This window comes from Thyridium curvatum, assembly GCF_004353045.1.
Source record: "Thyridium curvatum strain D216 chromosome Unknown NODE_41_length_360454_cov_79.457556, whole genome shotgun sequence".
NCBI lineage: Eukaryota > Fungi > Ascomycota > Sordariomycetes > Thyridiales > Thyridiaceae > Thyridium > Thyridium curvatum.
In genome coordinates, this window is record NW_022156796.1 from 129,824 (window position 1) to 148,287 (window position 18,464).

Sequence of the window (18,464 nt, forward strand, 5' to 3'; positions counted from 1 at the left end):
AGGGATTGGAGTTGGAGATGCGCCTTATCGATCTCTTGCCTGGATGGCGCGCTAAGGATCTGCATGAAATAGTTTGAGGAAGCAAATACGAGGCTTGATAACAGGTTCAGGAGCAAATGTAGTGCCATGTTGATTCTTCCCGCTTCGCTACAAGAGCCAAGAAACATCATGGTTGATCCATATAAAGAGGAATTATCGTGTGACACACTAACCAGAAGACAAATCAAGAGGGTAATCGCGCAGGCAATGGCAAGAAGAATATTGAGCAGGGCTACCCCTCGCCAGATTGTCCAGAGAGGATGTTGGAAAAGACATGGCCCCTGATTCTTGGAAAGTGGCGCCTGGAAAGCCATACTGTCTTGCGGTTACAAGAAGAGTGAAAATCAGAGATGAGGAGGGAAGGGCAGACGTTCACAACACCATAAATATGTTACAGTACAAAGATGACCAAAGGACCAAGGCGGTGCTTCTGTAGTATCACATTCGAGCTGAGGTGAGTTAATATAATTCTGCTCTCAGCTGTAGTTGACTGGCCAATACATGTCAGAATGAGCAGTTACACAGATGAAGTATGCAGTATGGATTGTGCAACCGTAAGACACAGGGGTTGGCAGCACAGTAAGCCTCACAATGAAACATTGCCTTCCACACCATTTCAAAATGTGCCCAAATGACCGAAGGCCAGCCACATTGGTTCCTAATAATGTAACTTTGTCTACCGCCTTTCCTACCCGCCGACCTTAACTCCATGTTTAGCCATCAAACTTAGCAGTTGAAACGGTGAGATAGAATAACAAGTGAGTATGAGCTTTATAATGAGTCATATTGCATGGGGAAGTGTCTTTGGAATAATTTGCTGTACGATTTGTGTCTTTCTACCTCAATAAAAGCTAACTGTTCTTCCCAGTCTTCTAAATATCACGGCGAAATGTCTCACTAGCCAGAAGATTCATCGGCGATCTTGTGGATATCATTATAAGCGATCGCGAATCATGTTTACTGCTCTCGGTAATCCGGTAGCAGTTGTGCTCCAAGTCTAATATAATCTCAACTTCACCACGGTTCGTGAGCACGCTGAGCCTTCTGTCCACCGTGCTGACTGGCCCTGTCCTCGGTAATCTCGAACTCGCTGGACACAACAATGCCCTTTGGCTTTGCCACCTTGTCATCAGCGTCAGAGGTAGCGTAGACGTTCAGAGTCTGCAGCTTGACGTCTTTGACAATGCGCTCCTCGCTCTCGGTCAACGAAAGTGTGGTGTTGGCACCGCTGTTCTTTGCGCTGGTGGAGGCGGTCATGCGCCGCCGGCTGCTCATGCCTGTGCCGTGTTCGTGACCGCCGATGGTACGGAAACCGCTCGGGTGCTTGTAGGATGTTTTCACGGAAGAGAAGGCGCTACCGAAGATGGGTTTGAACCATGTACGAAGGAGAGGGAAGATCATGGGCAGGTTGGTGGTGACGACAGAAACGAAGCATTCGCGAACACCCCATTGGCCAGCGAGCTGGGCACCATTGACAGGATCCTAGTTGATCAAGAATCGGTCAGAGAAGTTTTCGCTTCGACGGATGAGAGGAAGAGGGGATTGGTAATACTAGAAGGTGGATGATCAAGGGCAAGAAGTAACGTACAATTTCAACAAAGACTGTTTTGAGAAGCGAGCACACCAGCACAAATACACCTGCTCCAAGGACAAACGAGGAGAGGATCTTCTTGACAAGCTTCAGACTCGTTCCCCAGAGCATGGGCAATGGGATCAGGATGAGGTAGATGTCCGTGAGAACGCTCGAGACAAAGGTGACCCAGACAATCGGCGGAGCAAGGGCAGGTTGACAGATGCCTGAGTAGAAGAGATAAGTATTTGTTTTCAAAGGTAAGCATTGCTGTGCCGAGGTGTCACGTACTACCAGGGTTCGGGTTGATCTGCCAGTACCTGTCCAACGGTCTGCAGGCTCCATAAATCGTTATGACGGACGCGAGAAATGTTCCACCGACGAGTGCAAACCCGATCCAGATCCGTTGGCGGTAGCGTCGGTCAAGTCCTTCCTGTAGCACAAGAATCAGTAAACCCAGGATGTAGAACATTGGAAGAGAGGTATTGGAGCTTAGCTTACTGTAAGTCTGATATAGAAGACACAGACCGCGATCTTGAGCGTGCAGATCAGGCACACATAGCTTGTCCATCCAACCACCTGGATTTTGGAACCGAATACCCTAGGTGGACCGTCTTTATTAGCGTAACGCACAATTTGATGAGCTCTTTGCATCTTTACACTACCTCAAGTCGTATTCCTGCGAATTCGGAGATAGAGCTGCTCGTTGCTCGTCTGTCATGGTATTGTTTGCAAGCCCATGGCCATGGTTGACGGCAAAGTATGCCAAAGTTGACTGTGTGGTGTAGAGCAACTATCGGAGAACCGCTGTTAGCTGTGGACAGTCGCTGGAAACAGCCGCAGAAATATGAGGGGCACTGACAACTGCAAGCCAGACGATGTAGTCATCCGCCCGCAAGTTTGAGAGGCCCACAGAAGTGATACGGGAGTACGTTCTCAGGCAAGTAATCAGAACTCCAAACGAGTACAGAGTCCAAAGCTCCGTGTTGAACGCTCGCAGCGCTGCCTCCATAGCAGCCTGCATTGCCGCCGCGGCAGCGGGCGACGAGGGTGAATCGGCCATCAGTGCCAGAAGGACCTTTGCTGGGTCTGCCCTTGAGATCGTCGATTGTCGAGATTGTCCACCAGGTTGTCAAGTCGAAGGGGGCAAGATTCACTGAAGATCGGAGCCCTCGTAGGGCCTGCCTTTGTCCATTTGTATGAGTCCCCGGGCAAACCCCAGCGTCACATCGCAACTTTCAACCTGTTTCTGACTGGCAAGATTGGTTCATGGGATAAAACGACACACGTGGCCGGGAGATGGGCAAGGTTATTGCCGAAAGCAACCTCACAGGCACGAGATCCACAGGAGGTTTCGAGTTGCACTACACGGCACATTCCTTGTTTTAGGTATCATCAATGTGCGAATGTTGTCACTGTATTAAGCTTAGGGATGGTCTTCGTCTACAGTAGACCCTGAAGATCCCGACGTGCGGAGGAATACCGAATCTGGCCTGAGTCAAGTGACTAGCTTCAGGGGCCAGTGGAACCTCCTTCACGAAAGGGTGTCTTGATTTCAAGCATAATTTGACACATCATCTGCTCACAGCGCCAGGCTTGTTTGTCAATTTTACAAATCGAGTACGCAGTACACAGGACACTGACATGGGGCCCAGTTTTCACAGCCTTTGTTCGAGACAGACATTGGCAGGGGTTACCGCTCGGCGGCCGTTACAATCTTGGCTCGGTAGACCCATGTCGTACTTGGCATCGGGCTATTCTACAGTGCACATACCTTTGTTTTGTCCTGATTGGGCATTTTTATGACGAACGACTCGTCTTTCTGACTCGGTGGTTGCGCTTTTGGGATCCACCAAATTCCCATAATGATACACTGATATGATCGGCCGGGTTTGGTTGCAACTAGAAACTGATGCACACCTGATCTGCTTGAGGTCAGCGGTGACAGAGGCGCAACAGGTTCGGTGTGGTTGGAACACTTCCTCGGCACTTCTCCGTGCCTGGTCCACTATCGCGGCTCGGGGGCTCAATGAGCCAGGGTCAATCGCGCGAAGGGGTTCGTGCACCTCTGCAGCGTAGCATCGTGGAAAAGGCGCAACGACTAGTTAAATATCTAATTGGACCACCAATTTATCAGCTACAAAGTCTTCAAAGGGTAGTGGGATGTGCAGATATGTCAAAAATCATATTTCGACTCTGGTTGTACTCCGCAAGCAGCGGCCCCATGCCTTTCTTGCAAGCATTGAGGCGGTGGGGCCGGATGGTCGCGTTGCTGATAGATAGGTATTGTGTCAGCTCAAGCAAGTCGTTGTTATGATGTCCACCACGGACATATACCCCAAATTGTGCTATTGTGTCGAGGAGGTGGTTGCCGTTGGAAACTAATGCAGGGGAGCACCGGTTTTCAGGGGCTGTGAACGAGTACAAAAGCGAGTTGCCCTTGACAAGCTCGTTGACTTCGGCCATCCCTGGACTTATAGGTCGTGGGGTGAGAATTTAGAGCAGGTCTAACTACAAGTACTTACTGAAATGCAAAATACCCTGTGTGTATCACTCGCTTGCACTTAGCTATCGTCGGCGCATCGGCGTAGTGCCACCGTTCGTAGACGCTCTCGGGAGGGGCAAGCGAATGCAACCTAGATCCGTCGAAGATGGCTTGATTAAACTGTCGCAAGATAGGAGATGGCAAGTGTATTTCTCTCCGGGCAGCATCGCTTGCAACCCATGTCGAAATAAGTCCCGCCACGCACACCATGAGCTTATGTAGCACGGCAGGAAAATGCCGCGAGAGCCAAGCACAGGAAAGCGTGGGAGCCAGGCATACGTTACTGGAGACCGGGAAAGCGCTCTCCTGTGCCTCACAAGTACCGTGCCTGTTGCCGTGGCCAAGCCACGTCCCGGGATCCTGGTTCGGCCAGGGACGGAAGATGAAAAGGGGAGACGCAAGCTACCCAAGATTTGCCTTTGCGCCGGATGGTCTCAGCGTGCGTGCTCCACACCATGTCCCCTTCCTGTCACTGACAAAGCTCGCTGCCAGGTCATGCTCAGTAGCCATGAGCCAGGGTCTTGACGGGAAAGCAATATGCATATATATGCTACCTGCGCTTTGCGCTGCCGATCACACGAATTGTTTGAGCTGCGTGCATGGTGCATCACACCTAGTAGTTCATCACCCAACTACAGCCACTCGTTTCCGTTTATCTTTTCCACTCGTTTCTCGCAGCCGTGCCCATGCATTCCTTCAATCTCAAGCTCGTGGCCCTTGCGGCCTGGGCTGCTGCCGTCTCTGCTACGGAACCTTCCGCCTCCCGCCACCAGCTCCGGGCTTCGTGGTGCGACTTCAGCAAGCTCGGCTCGCACCTCTCCAAAGGAGCCCAGATCTACCTTCCTGGGACTAGTGACTTCGATAATGCTGTAGCACGTTGGTCCAACCTCAAGGTCCCTAAGTCGAACGCCGTTGTTGTTCCGGCCACGGAGTTGGACGTCGTGGAGACGGTAAGCCCCTGCACGCATCGCAACATCTTTTTCATGGACCATACTAACATTGTCGTTCTAGATTAAATTTGCCAACGAACAAAAGGTCCCATACCTCGCTGCTAATGGCGTACACGGGTCCATTACTACCCTTGGGAAGATGACTCATGGTATTGAGATCCTTCTGACAGGGCTCAACTCTGTTGAAATCGCCGCGGACGGCCAAAGTGCCAAGATTGGCGGTGGGATCCGGTCCAAGAACCTCACTGACGCCCTCTGGGCGGCCGGCAAGCAGACTGGTATGCCACAGCTGTGTATTATTCTGGTTGAACTTGCTGAACTTACTAATGTCCTCACCTAGTCACCGGGACTTGCGAGTGTGTCGGCTATCTCGGGCCTGCTCTTGGTGGCGGCCACGGCTGGCTTCAAGGTCACCATGGCCTGGTGTCCGACCAGTTCCTATCCATGAATGTTGCCCTGGCCAACGGCAGCTTGGTCACCATTGACCAGAAGTCGGATCTCTTCTGGGCTATGAAGGGTGCCGGCCACAACTTCGGCATCGTCACCTCGGTAACATCCAAGATCTTCGACATCCAGAACCGCAACTACGCTGTGTCAACCATCTTCTTCAGCGGCGACAAGGTCAAGAAGGTATACCAGACCGCCAACGAACAGTGGCTCACCAACGGCACTGCCATTCCCGAGGATCTGAACAACTGGTCATACTGGTTCTATGATCCTACCATCGATGCCTCTGGCGTGAGTGAATGATCCACACATAGTATGTTCATAGCGGTTACTAACATATGATAGCCTGTTGTTGTCATGTATATCATCCAAGAGGGCGTGGATGCCGTGTCCGAGACCCACACTAAACCCTTCCTCGACATCGGTCCCATCATGGTCCAGAACAAGACTGGCGACTACCGCGATCTGGCCAATTGGACCGGCATCTCACTTGCTGATGGTCCTTGCCAAAAGACCGGCAACGCCAATCCCCGTTTCCCAATCTACCTTAAGTCATACAACCCAGACGCTCAGGCCGAGGTCTACGAACTCTTCAAGCAGGCCACCACCAACGCCTCCACCCCCTTCGCCGGCGCCCTCTTCATGTTCGAGGGCTACGCCGTCCAGGGAGTCCAGGCACTGAGCGACGACGCTTCTGCTTTTGCCTACCGCAGCGATAACCTCCTTGTGGCTCCGCTGCTTAGCTACAAGCCTAACGGCCCTGCGCTAGAGCGGAGGGCTGCGGACCTCGGCAACCGGATGCGTGATGTGCTCTTCCGGGGCAGCGGCGAGAGCAGCTTGAACACATACGTCAACTATGCTTACGGTAACGAGAATGCCAAGGCTTGGTATGGCGCTGATGAGGCTCGCCAACAGCGCCTCCGAGCTCTGAAGAAGGCATATGACCCGACTGGCAAGTTCAGCTTCTATGCACCCATCGCGTAAGTAGCCTAAAGCACTAGAGTTGGAGAAGTTTCATGATGGCCAATCAGATTTAGAGAGATGAGAAACTCTGAATACATGAAAGATGTCCACACATCCTCCTTATTTTTTCCGTCTGATTTCAAGATCTGCGAGATGATGGGTACAGCTCAAGAACTCTTCTCGAATACGCTCAACAGAATATGTCCCTTGCTAGTTCAGGCTAGTCCCGCCGAAATCTGCTGTAGAAATTAGCCAGAGGGCTTGGACGTGGAGCACCACCAGCATTATTGGACTGTTGCGGGTGCTGCTGGTGTTGGGTGCTCGCCCCTTGGCCTGCTTCATACTTCGGACCATACTGCTGCTTCAGCGTATGCTGAGAGTAATCTGTACCACGATACTGCTGAATCATAGCAGGCGAGCTCTGGGACTGCTGCACGGGAGGTGGTCTCGGCGGCGGGCCAGGCGGTGTCGAGAAATGCGGCTGGCCGTTCACCGATCCGTATTGATGGAGAGCCGGCGCGGTGCCGCTCACACCACTGTCGTATCTAGGAAAGCTAGGCTGGGACTGAGACCAAGAATTTCCATCGTACGAAGCAGTACCCCTATACTGTGGCTGTGCCGTACCGACCTGTGGCCGCTGGTCGTTCATGTATATACCTTGCGGCTGGTGTTGTTCTGGATTCGTGTTAAGGGCCATCGGAGCTGACTGCCGGTCATACGTGCTAGGGTTGTAGCCGGGCTGCTGGCCGGATGGCCTGGGTCCGCCGCGCCCATCACGGGCCGCTTCGGGGCCTGGTACATACGGTCCGTATGAGATCGGTGCACTGTTGATGAAGCTGGATTGAGGGCCCCGAGCTGGGGGGCTCGAAGGCTATTGCACTGGCTTTCTCTTCGGCAGGACTTTTGGATTCTGAGGTTGCGGTGGACTGAGTCGAGAATCTGGAGTGATAGGTTGGTTGTTAATGCCAACTTCCCACTGGGCCTGGCGATGCCAGTGTGCATGTGGATGGATTGCCTGCTCATGGTGACCGCTTCCCGGTTCTGGCGAGATCCTGGAGGCCCCAGGCAGTGACGGCATTTGCTGATAAGTACTTCTGACAGGGGCGTTGCCGAGGAACAGCTCGTCACGAGAACTTATTTGTCGGGGTCCTGGCGTAGTGTTGACCTCGGAATGATCCGTACTGTGTAGACCATCGTCGAATGTTCTCATCTGATCTCGGATCTGAACATGGAAAGACTCTCTCTCCTTCAGCGACGCGTCGAACTCCTCATGGATTGATAATCCTTGTTGACCTTGGGCATCGGAGGCAGTGTTCTCGGTAGACTCTGGTCCACCATAGTCCAATCCTTGTGTCGCTGCAGTCGCAGAGCGGACGATGGCTGTAACAGCCATGTCTCCAGAATCCATAGCCCGTTTGATGGCTGATAGGATAGAGGAAACATGATCAACGAGAATGGCCATGCATTCTTGAGAGTCCGAATAACAGGCAGCTTTGAGCGCATTGGTCCCGTCCTCTGTGGTATACATTACATCAGCCCCATTGTCAAGTAGGAACTTGACTACTTCATCATCGCCAACTTCTGCTGCCGCTATAAGTGCTGTCTCGCCATCTCCGCCAGTCGCATTGATATCTGCTCCTGCATCAAGGAGCTTTCGTAGCGAGTCGGTTCCCGGAATGGATCCGGCCGTGTTAGCCAGTGGCGTCGATTTGTCTCTGCCGCCAACAACGTTGACTTCAGCTTTAGCATCAATGAGCATGTCGAGGATCCCCTCCTCGGCGCACATTGCGGCTGCAAGGATGGGCGGTGCGCGCGCCCCGCCCCCTCGGTTGGGATCTGCATCGTTTTGCAGGAGCAATGAGACGACATCCTCTCTTCCAGCTTCGGTAGCTGCTTGCAAGGCCGTGCCTTCTGGAAAGCGCGGATTTGTAGTGCAAGCATTCACGTTAGCCCCACGGTCTATGAGCTCTTGGACGACTTGAAGATGCCCCTGCCTAGCCGCGGTCTGAATCGCCCACCCGTCTTGCGAGTTCACATCCGCTCCATGGTCTAGAAGCAACTTGACAATATCAATCGTGCCATCGTAAGCTGCAGCAGTCAATGCGTTGCCGTACCTTGAACTTGTTAGTCTCTCATGAGGAGCAATACCAGGATGAGCACTTACGTCTTGCCAGTGGCATTTGAGTCCGCCTCGAATTTCTCCAAAAGCACCTTGACTGTATCATACTTCTCTCGATCTGTGGCCACATACAGTGACCTGTCTCGAACACGGTCTGTGATTCCAAATTGTGAATATTGCCATAAAGACTCCAGAGCATCGTCTTTGTTTTCAAAACCTATGGCGGCTCTGTAGAACGATTCGTCGCAGTTCAACCCTGAATGTTGCTCCAAGACATAAGTGACAATATCCCACTTTGCCTTCTTGGCAGCCCGGTCCATGGCGTTCTGGATATCACTGGCACTATGTTGCATAGACAAGAGTTCCTTGAATGTCTCCATTCTCCCCGCACCGGCAGCACTGATCAAGGCCTTGCTGTACTCTCCAGGAGGATGTTGATCGGCATACTCTTGCATCAGATACTTCAGGACAGAGTTGTCAGACATTGCAGCTGCCTGTGCCAAGGGTGACGACCTGGTGTCACTATCCTCGGGGGTAAGAGACACCCCCTTGTCGACGAGAAGCTTGATCGCATCTACCTTGCCAGATGATATCGCAGAATTGATCACCAGACCAGAGAACTCCGAGTACGCGTTCGGATCCGCGTCGTGGAAGATGAGTTTTTTCATGACGTCAACATTGCCGTTCTCGGCTGCCATGTGAAGTGGCGTGTCCTCGTCTAATTCGCGTTTGTCGACCTCGGCGCCTCGATCCAGAAGCTCCTGCACTATGTTTGGCCGCCCAAAGTAAGCCGCCAAGTGAAGCTTGATATCTTGTCAGTCTCTTGACCTTTACTTGAGGTCTTGGATAGATGGTGGCACCTACCGGTGTATTCCCCAGCGAGTCATACTGGTGCATTTCGTCTTCGTGCCCATTGTCAATAAGAGAGGTGACTAGTTGGCGGAAACCTATGGAAGCGGCCACATGCAATGCATGGAAGCTTTCTGGCTCAAAGTCTTGGTAGTCTTTTGTCATGCGCGTGTATGCCAGAAGCCAACGCCGAAGGATGGGGGAATTAGGCTCCCAAATTTCATCGCCACTCAAGTCATCGGCAAATTCCGCAGTCGCTTTGCTTCCATGGTGCAGCCAATGTTTGACTGGGTAAGGCTCCGTCAAATATTCGAGCTCGTCCATCTCCCACTCCATCTCGTCATAGCCTCCCTCGGAGCTCGAACCGTCATCGAATTGAAGGCTATCGTCGTCGGATTCATCCACCTCAGTCCCGCTGTCATTGCCATTGTCAAAGGCATTGTCGCCCCCCCTGCCGCTGTCTTCTTCCGATTGAGCACCATCATACTCTATACCTCCCTCAATCTGCTGGGTCTCATTGACAGGGGGCAGCTCGTCACCATGGTCTCCGGTGCTCGATTCGGCCGATCGCGGTGTATCCGAGCTGATCTCGCTATCTATGAGGTCGATCATATCCTTGATATGCGAGAGACATCGAAGTGCGAGAACCCCATGTTCCCACCTGATCACTTCGTCGGTTAGACCTAGCAGATCGTGGGAATTCTGTTGAAGGTGCACTCTGACGGCGGGATTCATGAAGTTGACGGTCTGGTCGACCACTAAAAAAGGCCTGCATTGGTCGATCAGAGCATGAAGCGCTTCTTCAGGATCTTCGGTTGCTGACGGTTCCAAACCGGCAAGAATGAAGAGTTCTTTCACGGTTGGATCCTCAAAAGTCAGAATCAAAGCTCGAAGTATCTCTTTGATCCTTTGACCGTTGTCAATACTCGCGTGGAAGATCTGCCTCCAAGCATCATTGAGCAAGTCGCTAAGATCCTGGGGCGTCTCTTCGAGGACTCTGCGGACTTGAAGGTGACTCTCGGTCTCTGACAACTCTTCGAGTTGTACGCAGGTGATGTCAATCCAATGAATGTTTTGCGCATGCTGCCCTATTAGACTGCTCGCGAAGTATGCAAGTGCTTTATTGTAGTTCTTCTTGAATTGCAAGGCGGCAACCCTTTCCCTGGCGTGTCTTCTCAAATCCATTTGCACTTGATCCCCGTATTTGGCGTTCTCAAGATCGACGAGTCGGACCTTGGGAATGCCGAGAATTTTCCGCAAGACCTGGGTGTCTCTGCTCGTGATGAACCATTTAGTGGAGATAATACTCTCATCGGGGTCATACTGCCTGGCGTATGTATTGTGAAGGGCGCGTTGCATGTAATCCATTAGCTTGATTGTTGAGTCAGGGTCTTCAGGAAGGACATGAAGGTTGTTGATGATCAGATACACGCAGCGTCCGACACATTCATCAGAGAGCATGTCCTGGAGACATTGCCAGAGGTTCTCGACGGTTGGCTGGGCCTGGGACTTGGAGGTCCCTTCTCTATGAGACTTGCCCGTGTTCTCGGGAGCGTGTGACTTCCCTTTGATAAACATCTTGGCATAAGTCGCGAGACGAGGTTGTTGGTTGATAAGCTGGCTCAGAATAGACTTGAGGAGGTCTTCAGCTGTCGAGAACTCTGCTGCTGGCTCGCAGAAAAAGTAGGCGAATAGCATAGCGTCCTGTTCACTAGTCTGCTTGGAGACATACTCCTCGATGTTATTGAGAGCTGAGATGGTCGCACCAGTTTTGCCTCGACCTTCTCGGGCGCGAACCCAGATACAGTCCACTGAAGGTTCTTGGGGCGCTGTTTCATCATTTGGAGCGTCGGTGCTCCTGAGCCACTGGGAGTACTCTGCAGCTTTCGTAAGCCACGAAGAAGGGTTAACACTCTTTGCGAGCTCTGTTCGCTTCTTCTCCACCGGTGTGCCTCCTATAGCATCCATGAGGCCTTTGATAACCGACAAATCTATTCCCCCAGCAGCAGCCAGGCGAGATTTGCATGTACGAGGGGCTTCCACAATGACCGGCTTGATTCGCTCCCGCACAATCTGTCGCCAAGCATCATCCTTTGGCCCGTCAAACTTGACGAGGTTTCGGTGGTCGGAGTTTAGTCCCTGTGTTTCAGCACCATCAAGCACAGCAGACTCGGCAGTAACGAAATCAGCCAGCCCAATTGGCACTAGGGACCTTGTAGCGTCGGTATGACCAGCTAGGTTTCCCAGCTTGGTAAAGTCGGTAGGCTCCTGCTCCCAGAAGCAGACGACTTGGATTTTGGGACTGAGTTTCACAACGAGCTGCGTGAATTCTTGCCTGAGCTCGCGCAATGCCTCATTCCCTGGACTGATGAAGTCCAGCAATTTGGACGATAAGGCGTCGCCGGTCTTTTCAGCCTCGCGAGCGTAAGCGGTTGCCCACAAACCAAAATCCGGGCCTTTGAATGGAGTCCCAAAGAAGATCGTGGCTGATGTTGTTTCAAAGATTCCAGGATACAGGTCGCGGCGCTGATTCGCCATGGATATCGCCTTTGCGATCACAAGACCGCCCATGCTATGGCCAATGAAGACAATGGGTCTTGCTTTGCAAGTCTGCAGTTCTGTGTCAGCTCCGGGAGCTGCATTAGAAGTTCAAATCAACAGACCTTTCGCTTGCTTCTCAAACAGACAAGTAAAGACGCAGCGATATTATCCATGAACTGTTGCTTCACTTTGAGGCTCCCGGCCCACACCGATTCGTACATGAACAGTAGGACACGGGCCCTGGGGAAGTCTTTGACAATACCATCCTCGCTCTTAATCCAGCTGAATCCCGTCTTGTTAGATTGCCAGCTCTCCTCTGGATGCGCGCCTAACCCTGGTACAAACACAAGACTGGAAATCGTCAGCGCGAATGGCAACATTGCGTCGGAGATGGGACTGAACTAACTCTATGTCTGACCTCTCACCCTCCTTATCCTCTGCTGGGTGGAGCTGTTTGAGAGATTGATGCACATTGTCGTAGCCCTTTACTCGCTTAGGTGCGCCGTTGGCCCCCTTGCGCGTGCCGCTTCGGCGAATCGTACCGCCTCGCGCTAATGGGGACTGCAATGTCTCCATATTGATGGGCTCTTGGTGGTGCTGGGAGAGGAAGAGTCAAGACAACCTCCTATGAATAACGATGGAACGCGGAACTGAAGGCATTGTGATGTGAGACGGACATTCTAGATCATTAAGAATGAAAGTGAGATCAGGCTCGGAATGCTGAAAGAGCAGTTATTCAGCTGCCTCAGGTGTGAATGACTGCATGGGCTTGGCTTTGGGGGCCAAAGGCGTGCCAAGATGCACCCGCAGGACGAGGTGACAGCGAACCATGCACAAGCCAATGAAACCTGAGAATGCACTGCCTTCAGATGCAAGTTGGGTGCTCAGCCTCCAGGAGTGGCTATCTCGGCACCGACAACCCAGACGTCAACCCGGAGGCGTCAACCCGGGATGTACTAAATATAGTCTGTTCTATGCAACACTTGCTGCACATACTACCAGCCTTCTGCCCAGGCTCTTGATAGCAGTAACATCAGTAGATTGTCTTTCCGAGCGTCAATGTGGAGTGATGTAATAATGTCTACAGCGGTTTTAGAGTTCTAGCGCTTTATTCAGTAGGAGGCTCGATTGTGAAGATGGGAAGGACCAGTACCTCGCCAAGCTCTCCATTGCTATTGGCCCTGACGTGACGGATCTGCCGAATCCATCAAATCAAACCTGTTATAGGTGGCATTCCCCAAGGCAATACAGTCAATCTTCCTTTCCGTGAATTTGGTATAGCTCTTTAGGCCCCGAGGTGGTCACCTTGTCCTGCATAATTCTATCTTGAGGGTAGAGCCCGAATCCTTCAATGCTCGAGGTCTTCCCAGCCTTGCCACCCACGACCTTTTACTTGCTTTAGATCTTCCTCTGTGTACTTCTTTGAGGTTGTAAAATAGCCAGCATTAATCTTCGCGTCAATTTCAACATGAGAATCAGCCGGAATGAGTTCTGGAACGAATGGTCAGTATTCCAAGCGGTCACAAGCTGAATCTCAGGGACATACCATCCGGGATGGGTACCCTCTCTAATATCGGAATACCCTGTGCGACTATCGCATCGTGCTTCATATTAGACATCGAAAGCATCCGATCTATCTTGCTGATTCCAAGCCAGTGGAGAATATCCGGCATGAGTTCTTGGAAGCGCATCTGTAGTGGATTAGTAAGTAGAGATTCCAAAGGATGAACAGAAAGCAAGTGGAACACTAGGTCTCCTTACATCTCGCACACCAGCGACCCCCTCCGTACGAGCGAAGTATCTGTCGGCGGTGTCTCCGCCACGTTTGCGGGCGTTGTAGACAAGGTACTTGACAACCTCACCTAACGCGCGACCTTCCTTGCGGAAGTATATGACCACGCCCGAACCTCCGGCCTGCGCCTCTTTGATGGCTTCCGCAATGCCGAAGGCCAGGTATGGCCGACACGTGCAGATATCTGACTGAAAGACGTCGGAACCATTACACTCGTCGTGAATACGTAGCGCGAGTTTGACTGACGGATCCGATACACGCTCGGGAGGGCCAAAGATGTAAACTGTCAGCCCACCGATGGGCGGCAGGAAGACCTTGATATCGGGCCTCGTTACGAGCTCAGGATAACTGCCACCCATATGCTCAAAGAGTGCACGCCGCAGAGTGCCTTCGTCCACGCCGAATCGAGCAGCAACGCCAGGGAGATACCAAACAGGCTCTACCGCAACTTTGGTAACGCGAACATCACCAGCATCGCTGATCACAATGTTTCCGTCCACAGGTATTTGGCCTTCCCGGATCCATTCCGAGATCTCGGCAACTCGCATGTTGGCCCGCGTTACGGCTATAGTGGGCCTGACGTCGAGACCATCGTTAAGGTGGCGTTGGAAGTGACGTACGATGTCATGGCCAAACGGATCCATCGCCACGATCTTGGAGGTGTCAGACCATGCTGCCTGCTGTGGGAAGTCAAATGTCGGCTCCGTGTTCTCGAAACTAGGCTTGAATCCGGGAGGAAGTCCTCCAGCAGCAATAGTAAGGGCCGTATACACGCAGTAACTGCCACCGTGCGCACCTATGGCATTCCGTCGTGACAACGTCTTGCCGTTACGTGAGACCAACACCGGACCTCGATTGTCCGGATCCGCTTCACCCCAGTTTAGAGGTATGGGATTGACGACGCTTTGTCCAGGGTAGGTTGTGAGCTGTACTTGATGTCAGTCTGAACCCAGGGAAAGAAACTTCCAGGCGGCAGAGTAGGTATGGGTAGCCGTACCACCACTCGACTTGAATAGCCCTTATTCGCTTCGGGTGACTGAGCCTTGACACCACTGACAGCAGCACTAGTGCCGTTCGTAGGTTCAATGTCTACAGCCATCGTAATGGGTCGATGTCTCTTTGCTGGAGGTGTAGTGATAGTATCGACAAGCTCGATAGAGTACGTTGTGTTCATTGTCCCTCAAACAGCAGCGAGAGACGTACTCGGCTTTGCTAGGGCCGTATATAGGTTGAAAGATGCGAAGGGCTTTAGAACCTGAGTTAGAAATTATTCACCAATGAGGCCCGTGAGATCCTTGAACATTGCACTCAATGTTAGACTATGGCTTCCCTGACAGTGGCGAGGAGGCTTTGCCTGGCTGAAAGCCGATAGTAAGCTCCAGACGTAGTGACTATCCGATACGAGCTTAGTTTGATAGGATAGGCACATGGCGAACAATGGCATCCAGCCAGATAAGGAGTCCTAGGAACGATTGAGATCTTATCAGACTGGCTTCTTCCAGATAAGAGCTGCACTGTTTCAGTGCAAGCTGGCTTATCTTCCTATAACTTGGCGGAGATTTCGGGGACCCACCATCTAGTTTGTAGAATCACGCCCAGTGTGGCTTTCAATCGTTTGTGTCAGCCCTTCTGTTTACATCCATGGTCTGACAACATACAGCATCTTATTTTGAGACACAGATGTTATAACAATAGTTAATCAAGCGACAGACTCAAATTAGTCTATGATGCGGACTGAATTCTCTGAGCAACCCTCACGGCAGTGGCCTTAGGACTCCTTTATCAATTATGAGAATGATTTTAGTAAATAAGAATTTGAATATTGAGAAACTTTTGCGTTATAGAACTTAGAACAATGACCCATCACCGTCAATGAGAATAGGACTTGACTTTGTTGTCGGACGGTACTTCGCCGCCAATTCTCTTCCCCCTTTCCATGTCCCTGCTTCCAGCATCTGAGCCATGGTGAGCTGAACACCTTGCTCAGTAAATCGTGCTGATACGATCTTGAAGAGTTCATCAAGTAGAGCTACCGTCATACCTCTCCACTCGATGATAGTGTCAGATGTCGCACTGAACATGGGTAGTTCTTGCTTGGAGGCCAAACAACCCGTCTCGAGAGCCGGAGCTTTGAGCTGAAGGGCTCCGAGATCGACGAAGAGACCACCATTCCTATATTCAGGGAGCCCCGTTCCCAAGTCCTGGTTGTGAACCGCGACCCCAAGTATGCGGGCGAAAGGCACAGTCAAAGAGTACCCGAGCCACTGCGTGAGTTTATGAAACGGCTGAACACTCATTGACAGGTCATCACGGCATCCAGCCTCGACAGCTCTCTGTGATAAGACCTTGACAGGCCAAGCATCCCCGATCGGACAACCTGCAATGGAGGGTCTATCCTTTGGCCAGGCTGGAATGAGAATCATCTGGAGGACCGACCACATCGTCCGATAGTCAATCTGACCATTGGACTTTGAAAACAACAGATAGTCTGCAGCGAAGAGATCAATAGAAGACCCTGAGATATGGAAAGGTTTCACCCACCGACCAGGTTTCCTGGACGCCCCCTCTTGCCCACCACATCTGACAAACCGAGGAGGGACCTGCCAACGTTGTTCAGAAGTTGTACTCGCGTTGAAACCCCAACCAGTGGATTTTCAGGACTAAGTTGAAAGAATTTGCTGAAAGCGCTTTCGCTGAGCTCGACCAGACCCTGAGCTATGGATGATAAGCTTGATTGAATTAAGGGCAGTAGCTGAAAAGCCTTGGGTATTGAACTCACCATCCACACTTGCTGCCCTCTCATCACTAGTAGAGAATGCACCGGCTAAGAACATGTAAAGTGATGCAATCGCAATTCCCTCACTCCGATTGTAAAATCGACCCGTAGACTCCTCTTCGAACGTCCATGCGTCGCCCGCACCAGCGTCCAGCAGGACTGAGACAAAGAAAAGATCAACCAATCTGCGAGTGATCTCAACATCGTCACAGCCTTCTGACTTCCACTCTTTTAGGAGTGGCGAGATTCGATCGATACCTCCGACGTTGAAGTGCTGCCAGCGGCCATGGGGAGGAATCTCGGAGTACCGGTCAGGCCCAAAGTCACGCCTGATGATGTCGCAGACAAAGTCGGCAACGGCCGGCATGCGGTCACTATTGTACTCGAAGCTATTCAGTCTGCCATCCAAGGCAGCCTGGTAGACTAGTCGGGATCGCTCCCGGATGGCCTCCAGCGTCAGGAGGTATTCAACTTCCGAGTTCAGTGCATGAGGCATACTGGATGATATTTTGGCAGATGACTCGAATGCTTTCTGCAACTTGATCAAGGTCAAGATCAAGTTATCAAAGGATTTGAGCCGCCTCCCGGCCAGGCCGGGGTGTTCATGCAACCTTCGGGGCGGACACCCCTCAACCCCCCGTGTGTGGACTTGTTAGTTGTTGTGGTGTGTCTGGAGTAAATAGCCAACTCGTCTTATCTTCCCCATCTTTGTTCTCCCTTTAATCTGGAACCCTTATCAGCAGTGCTAGTATCCATATTTCCCCCGAACGTATCCCAACTGTGCAAGATTAACTCTTTCAGTATCGATGTCATATCGTGGCATTATCGATAACGGTTGTACTAGGCCGGTATCACGATCCTCCTATAATCACGCGCTGGTTGCAGCTATTGAATATCATAGTCATAATGAAGCATGATTACAAGCCAGCACGATTGATTGTTGTAGGATTTTCCTGGGGTGTAGCGATCCCGGATCCCGTAGATTGACACTTTGATGTACATCACACCGCGTCACGACCATCACCATTGACTGGCATACCTATCCAGTGAACAAAATTACACGAGTCCAACACTCACAGGTGGCCAAGCTACGACAGATATCTCACCACAGCCTCCGCCACCGCCCCCAATGGCCCCAAACACCTTTCTCGTCAGCGATCCCAAGTTCGCCACAGTACTGTCTCGGCTCCGAGACCGATCGTTGAGACCCTCGGCGGTGCGCTCCACTGTAGCCGAGCTGACGAGAGTGCTTGCCAAAGACGCAGTGGCGTCGCCGCCTAAGCCAGGAGAGAAAGTTGCGATAGTGGTGATCATGAGGTCCGGCCTGGCAATGATGGAACCTTTCATTGAGGCGCTCCCTGAAGATACGGATATGGTCATTTACCATCTTGGCTTGTTTCGTGAGCGGGAAACTCTGCAGCCGATTGAATACTACAACAAGTTTGCCAAAAAGACGCCTAACATCACCCATGCCTACGTTCTGGACCCCTTGGTTGCCACGGGTGGCACAGCAGGTGCGGCTATCAACATCTTGAAGTGAGTAACCGTATCTTGTGTTTGGTTATTTCCTAGTCAGAAGTCGTTGTTGGTACTAATGCTGCTGGACATTCAGAGACTGGGGAATTGATCAGATTACATTTTCGTGTCTGATAGCAAGTCAGAGTGGTCTGGAAGCCGCTTCAAGAGTCTGGTCCGAAGGCACTCGTTTTGTGGTAGGTGCGGTCGATGCAGAGTTGGATAGCAAAGGTTACGTCAAACCAGGAGTTGGGGATATTGGTGATCGCTTGTTTGGAACGGCCCTTGCGTAATCCAGGGGGGGGCACAATTGTGAAAATGAACACGACTGCATTAAAGATTCCTTGTTTTGGTAATT

General features: G+C 51.7%; 6 protein-coding genes across 6 annotated transcripts; 2 read left to right on the forward strand and 4 right to left on the reverse strand.

Moving 5' to 3' along the window:
• Positions 1-1,053: 1,053 nt before the first annotated feature.
• On the reverse strand, positions 1,054-2,672 carry E0L32_006952 (uncharacterized protein; the record flags this gene model as incomplete). Its single annotated transcript, XM_031141641.1, has 5 exons — positions 1,054-1,521; positions 1,628-1,836; positions 2,002-2,042; positions 2,275-2,402; positions 2,472-2,672. The coding sequence occupies 5 exons, from the start codon at positions 2,670-2,672 to the stop codon at positions 1,054-1,056; spliced, it is 1,047 nt and encodes a 348-aa protein (XP_030994016.1).
• Positions 2,673-4,840: 2,168 nt separating this feature from the next.
• Positions 4,841-6,535, forward strand: E0L32_006953 (uncharacterized protein; the record flags this gene model as incomplete). Its single annotated transcript, XM_031141642.1, has 4 exons — positions 4,841-5,104; positions 5,166-5,382; positions 5,445-5,842; positions 5,897-6,535. 4 exons carry the CDS (start codon positions 4,841-4,843, stop codon positions 6,533-6,535), a joined length of 1,518 nt encoding a protein of 505 aa, XP_030994017.1.
• Positions 6,536-6,734: 199 nt separating this feature from the next.
• E0L32_006954 (uncharacterized protein) lies at positions 6,735-12,599 on the reverse strand (the record flags this gene model as incomplete). Its single annotated transcript, XM_031141643.1, has 6 exons — positions 6,735-7,306; positions 7,607-8,628; positions 8,679-9,436; positions 9,498-12,092; positions 12,146-12,374; positions 12,430-12,599. The coding sequence occupies 6 exons, from the start codon at positions 12,597-12,599 to the stop codon at positions 6,735-6,737; spliced, it is 5,346 nt and encodes a 1,781-aa protein (XP_030994018.1).
• A 772-nt stretch (positions 12,600-13,371) lies between these two features.
• Positions 13,372-14,989, reverse strand: E0L32_006955 (uncharacterized protein; the record flags this gene model as incomplete). The annotated part of the gene is made up of 4 exons (XM_031141644.1): positions 13,372-13,514; positions 13,570-13,714; positions 13,785-14,741; positions 14,813-14,989. 4 exons carry the CDS (start codon positions 14,987-14,989, stop codon positions 13,372-13,374), a joined length of 1,422 nt encoding a protein of 473 aa, XP_030994019.1.
• A 673-nt stretch (positions 14,990-15,662) lies between these two features.
• On the reverse strand, positions 15,663-17,087 carry E0L32_006956 (uncharacterized protein; the record flags this gene model as incomplete). The annotated part of the gene is made up of 3 exons (XM_031141646.1): positions 15,663-16,303; positions 16,357-16,530; positions 16,595-17,087. The coding sequence occupies 3 exons, from the start codon at positions 17,085-17,087 to the stop codon at positions 15,663-15,665; spliced, it is 1,308 nt and encodes a 435-aa protein (XP_030994020.1).
• A 633-nt stretch (positions 17,088-17,720) lies between these two features.
• On the forward strand, positions 17,721-18,399 carry E0L32_006957 (uncharacterized protein; the record flags this gene model as incomplete). Its single annotated transcript, XM_031141647.1, has 2 exons — positions 17,721-18,127; positions 18,204-18,399. 2 exons carry the CDS (start codon positions 17,721-17,723, stop codon positions 18,397-18,399), a joined length of 603 nt encoding a protein of 200 aa, XP_030994021.1.
• Positions 18,400-18,464: the final 65 nt, after the last annotated feature.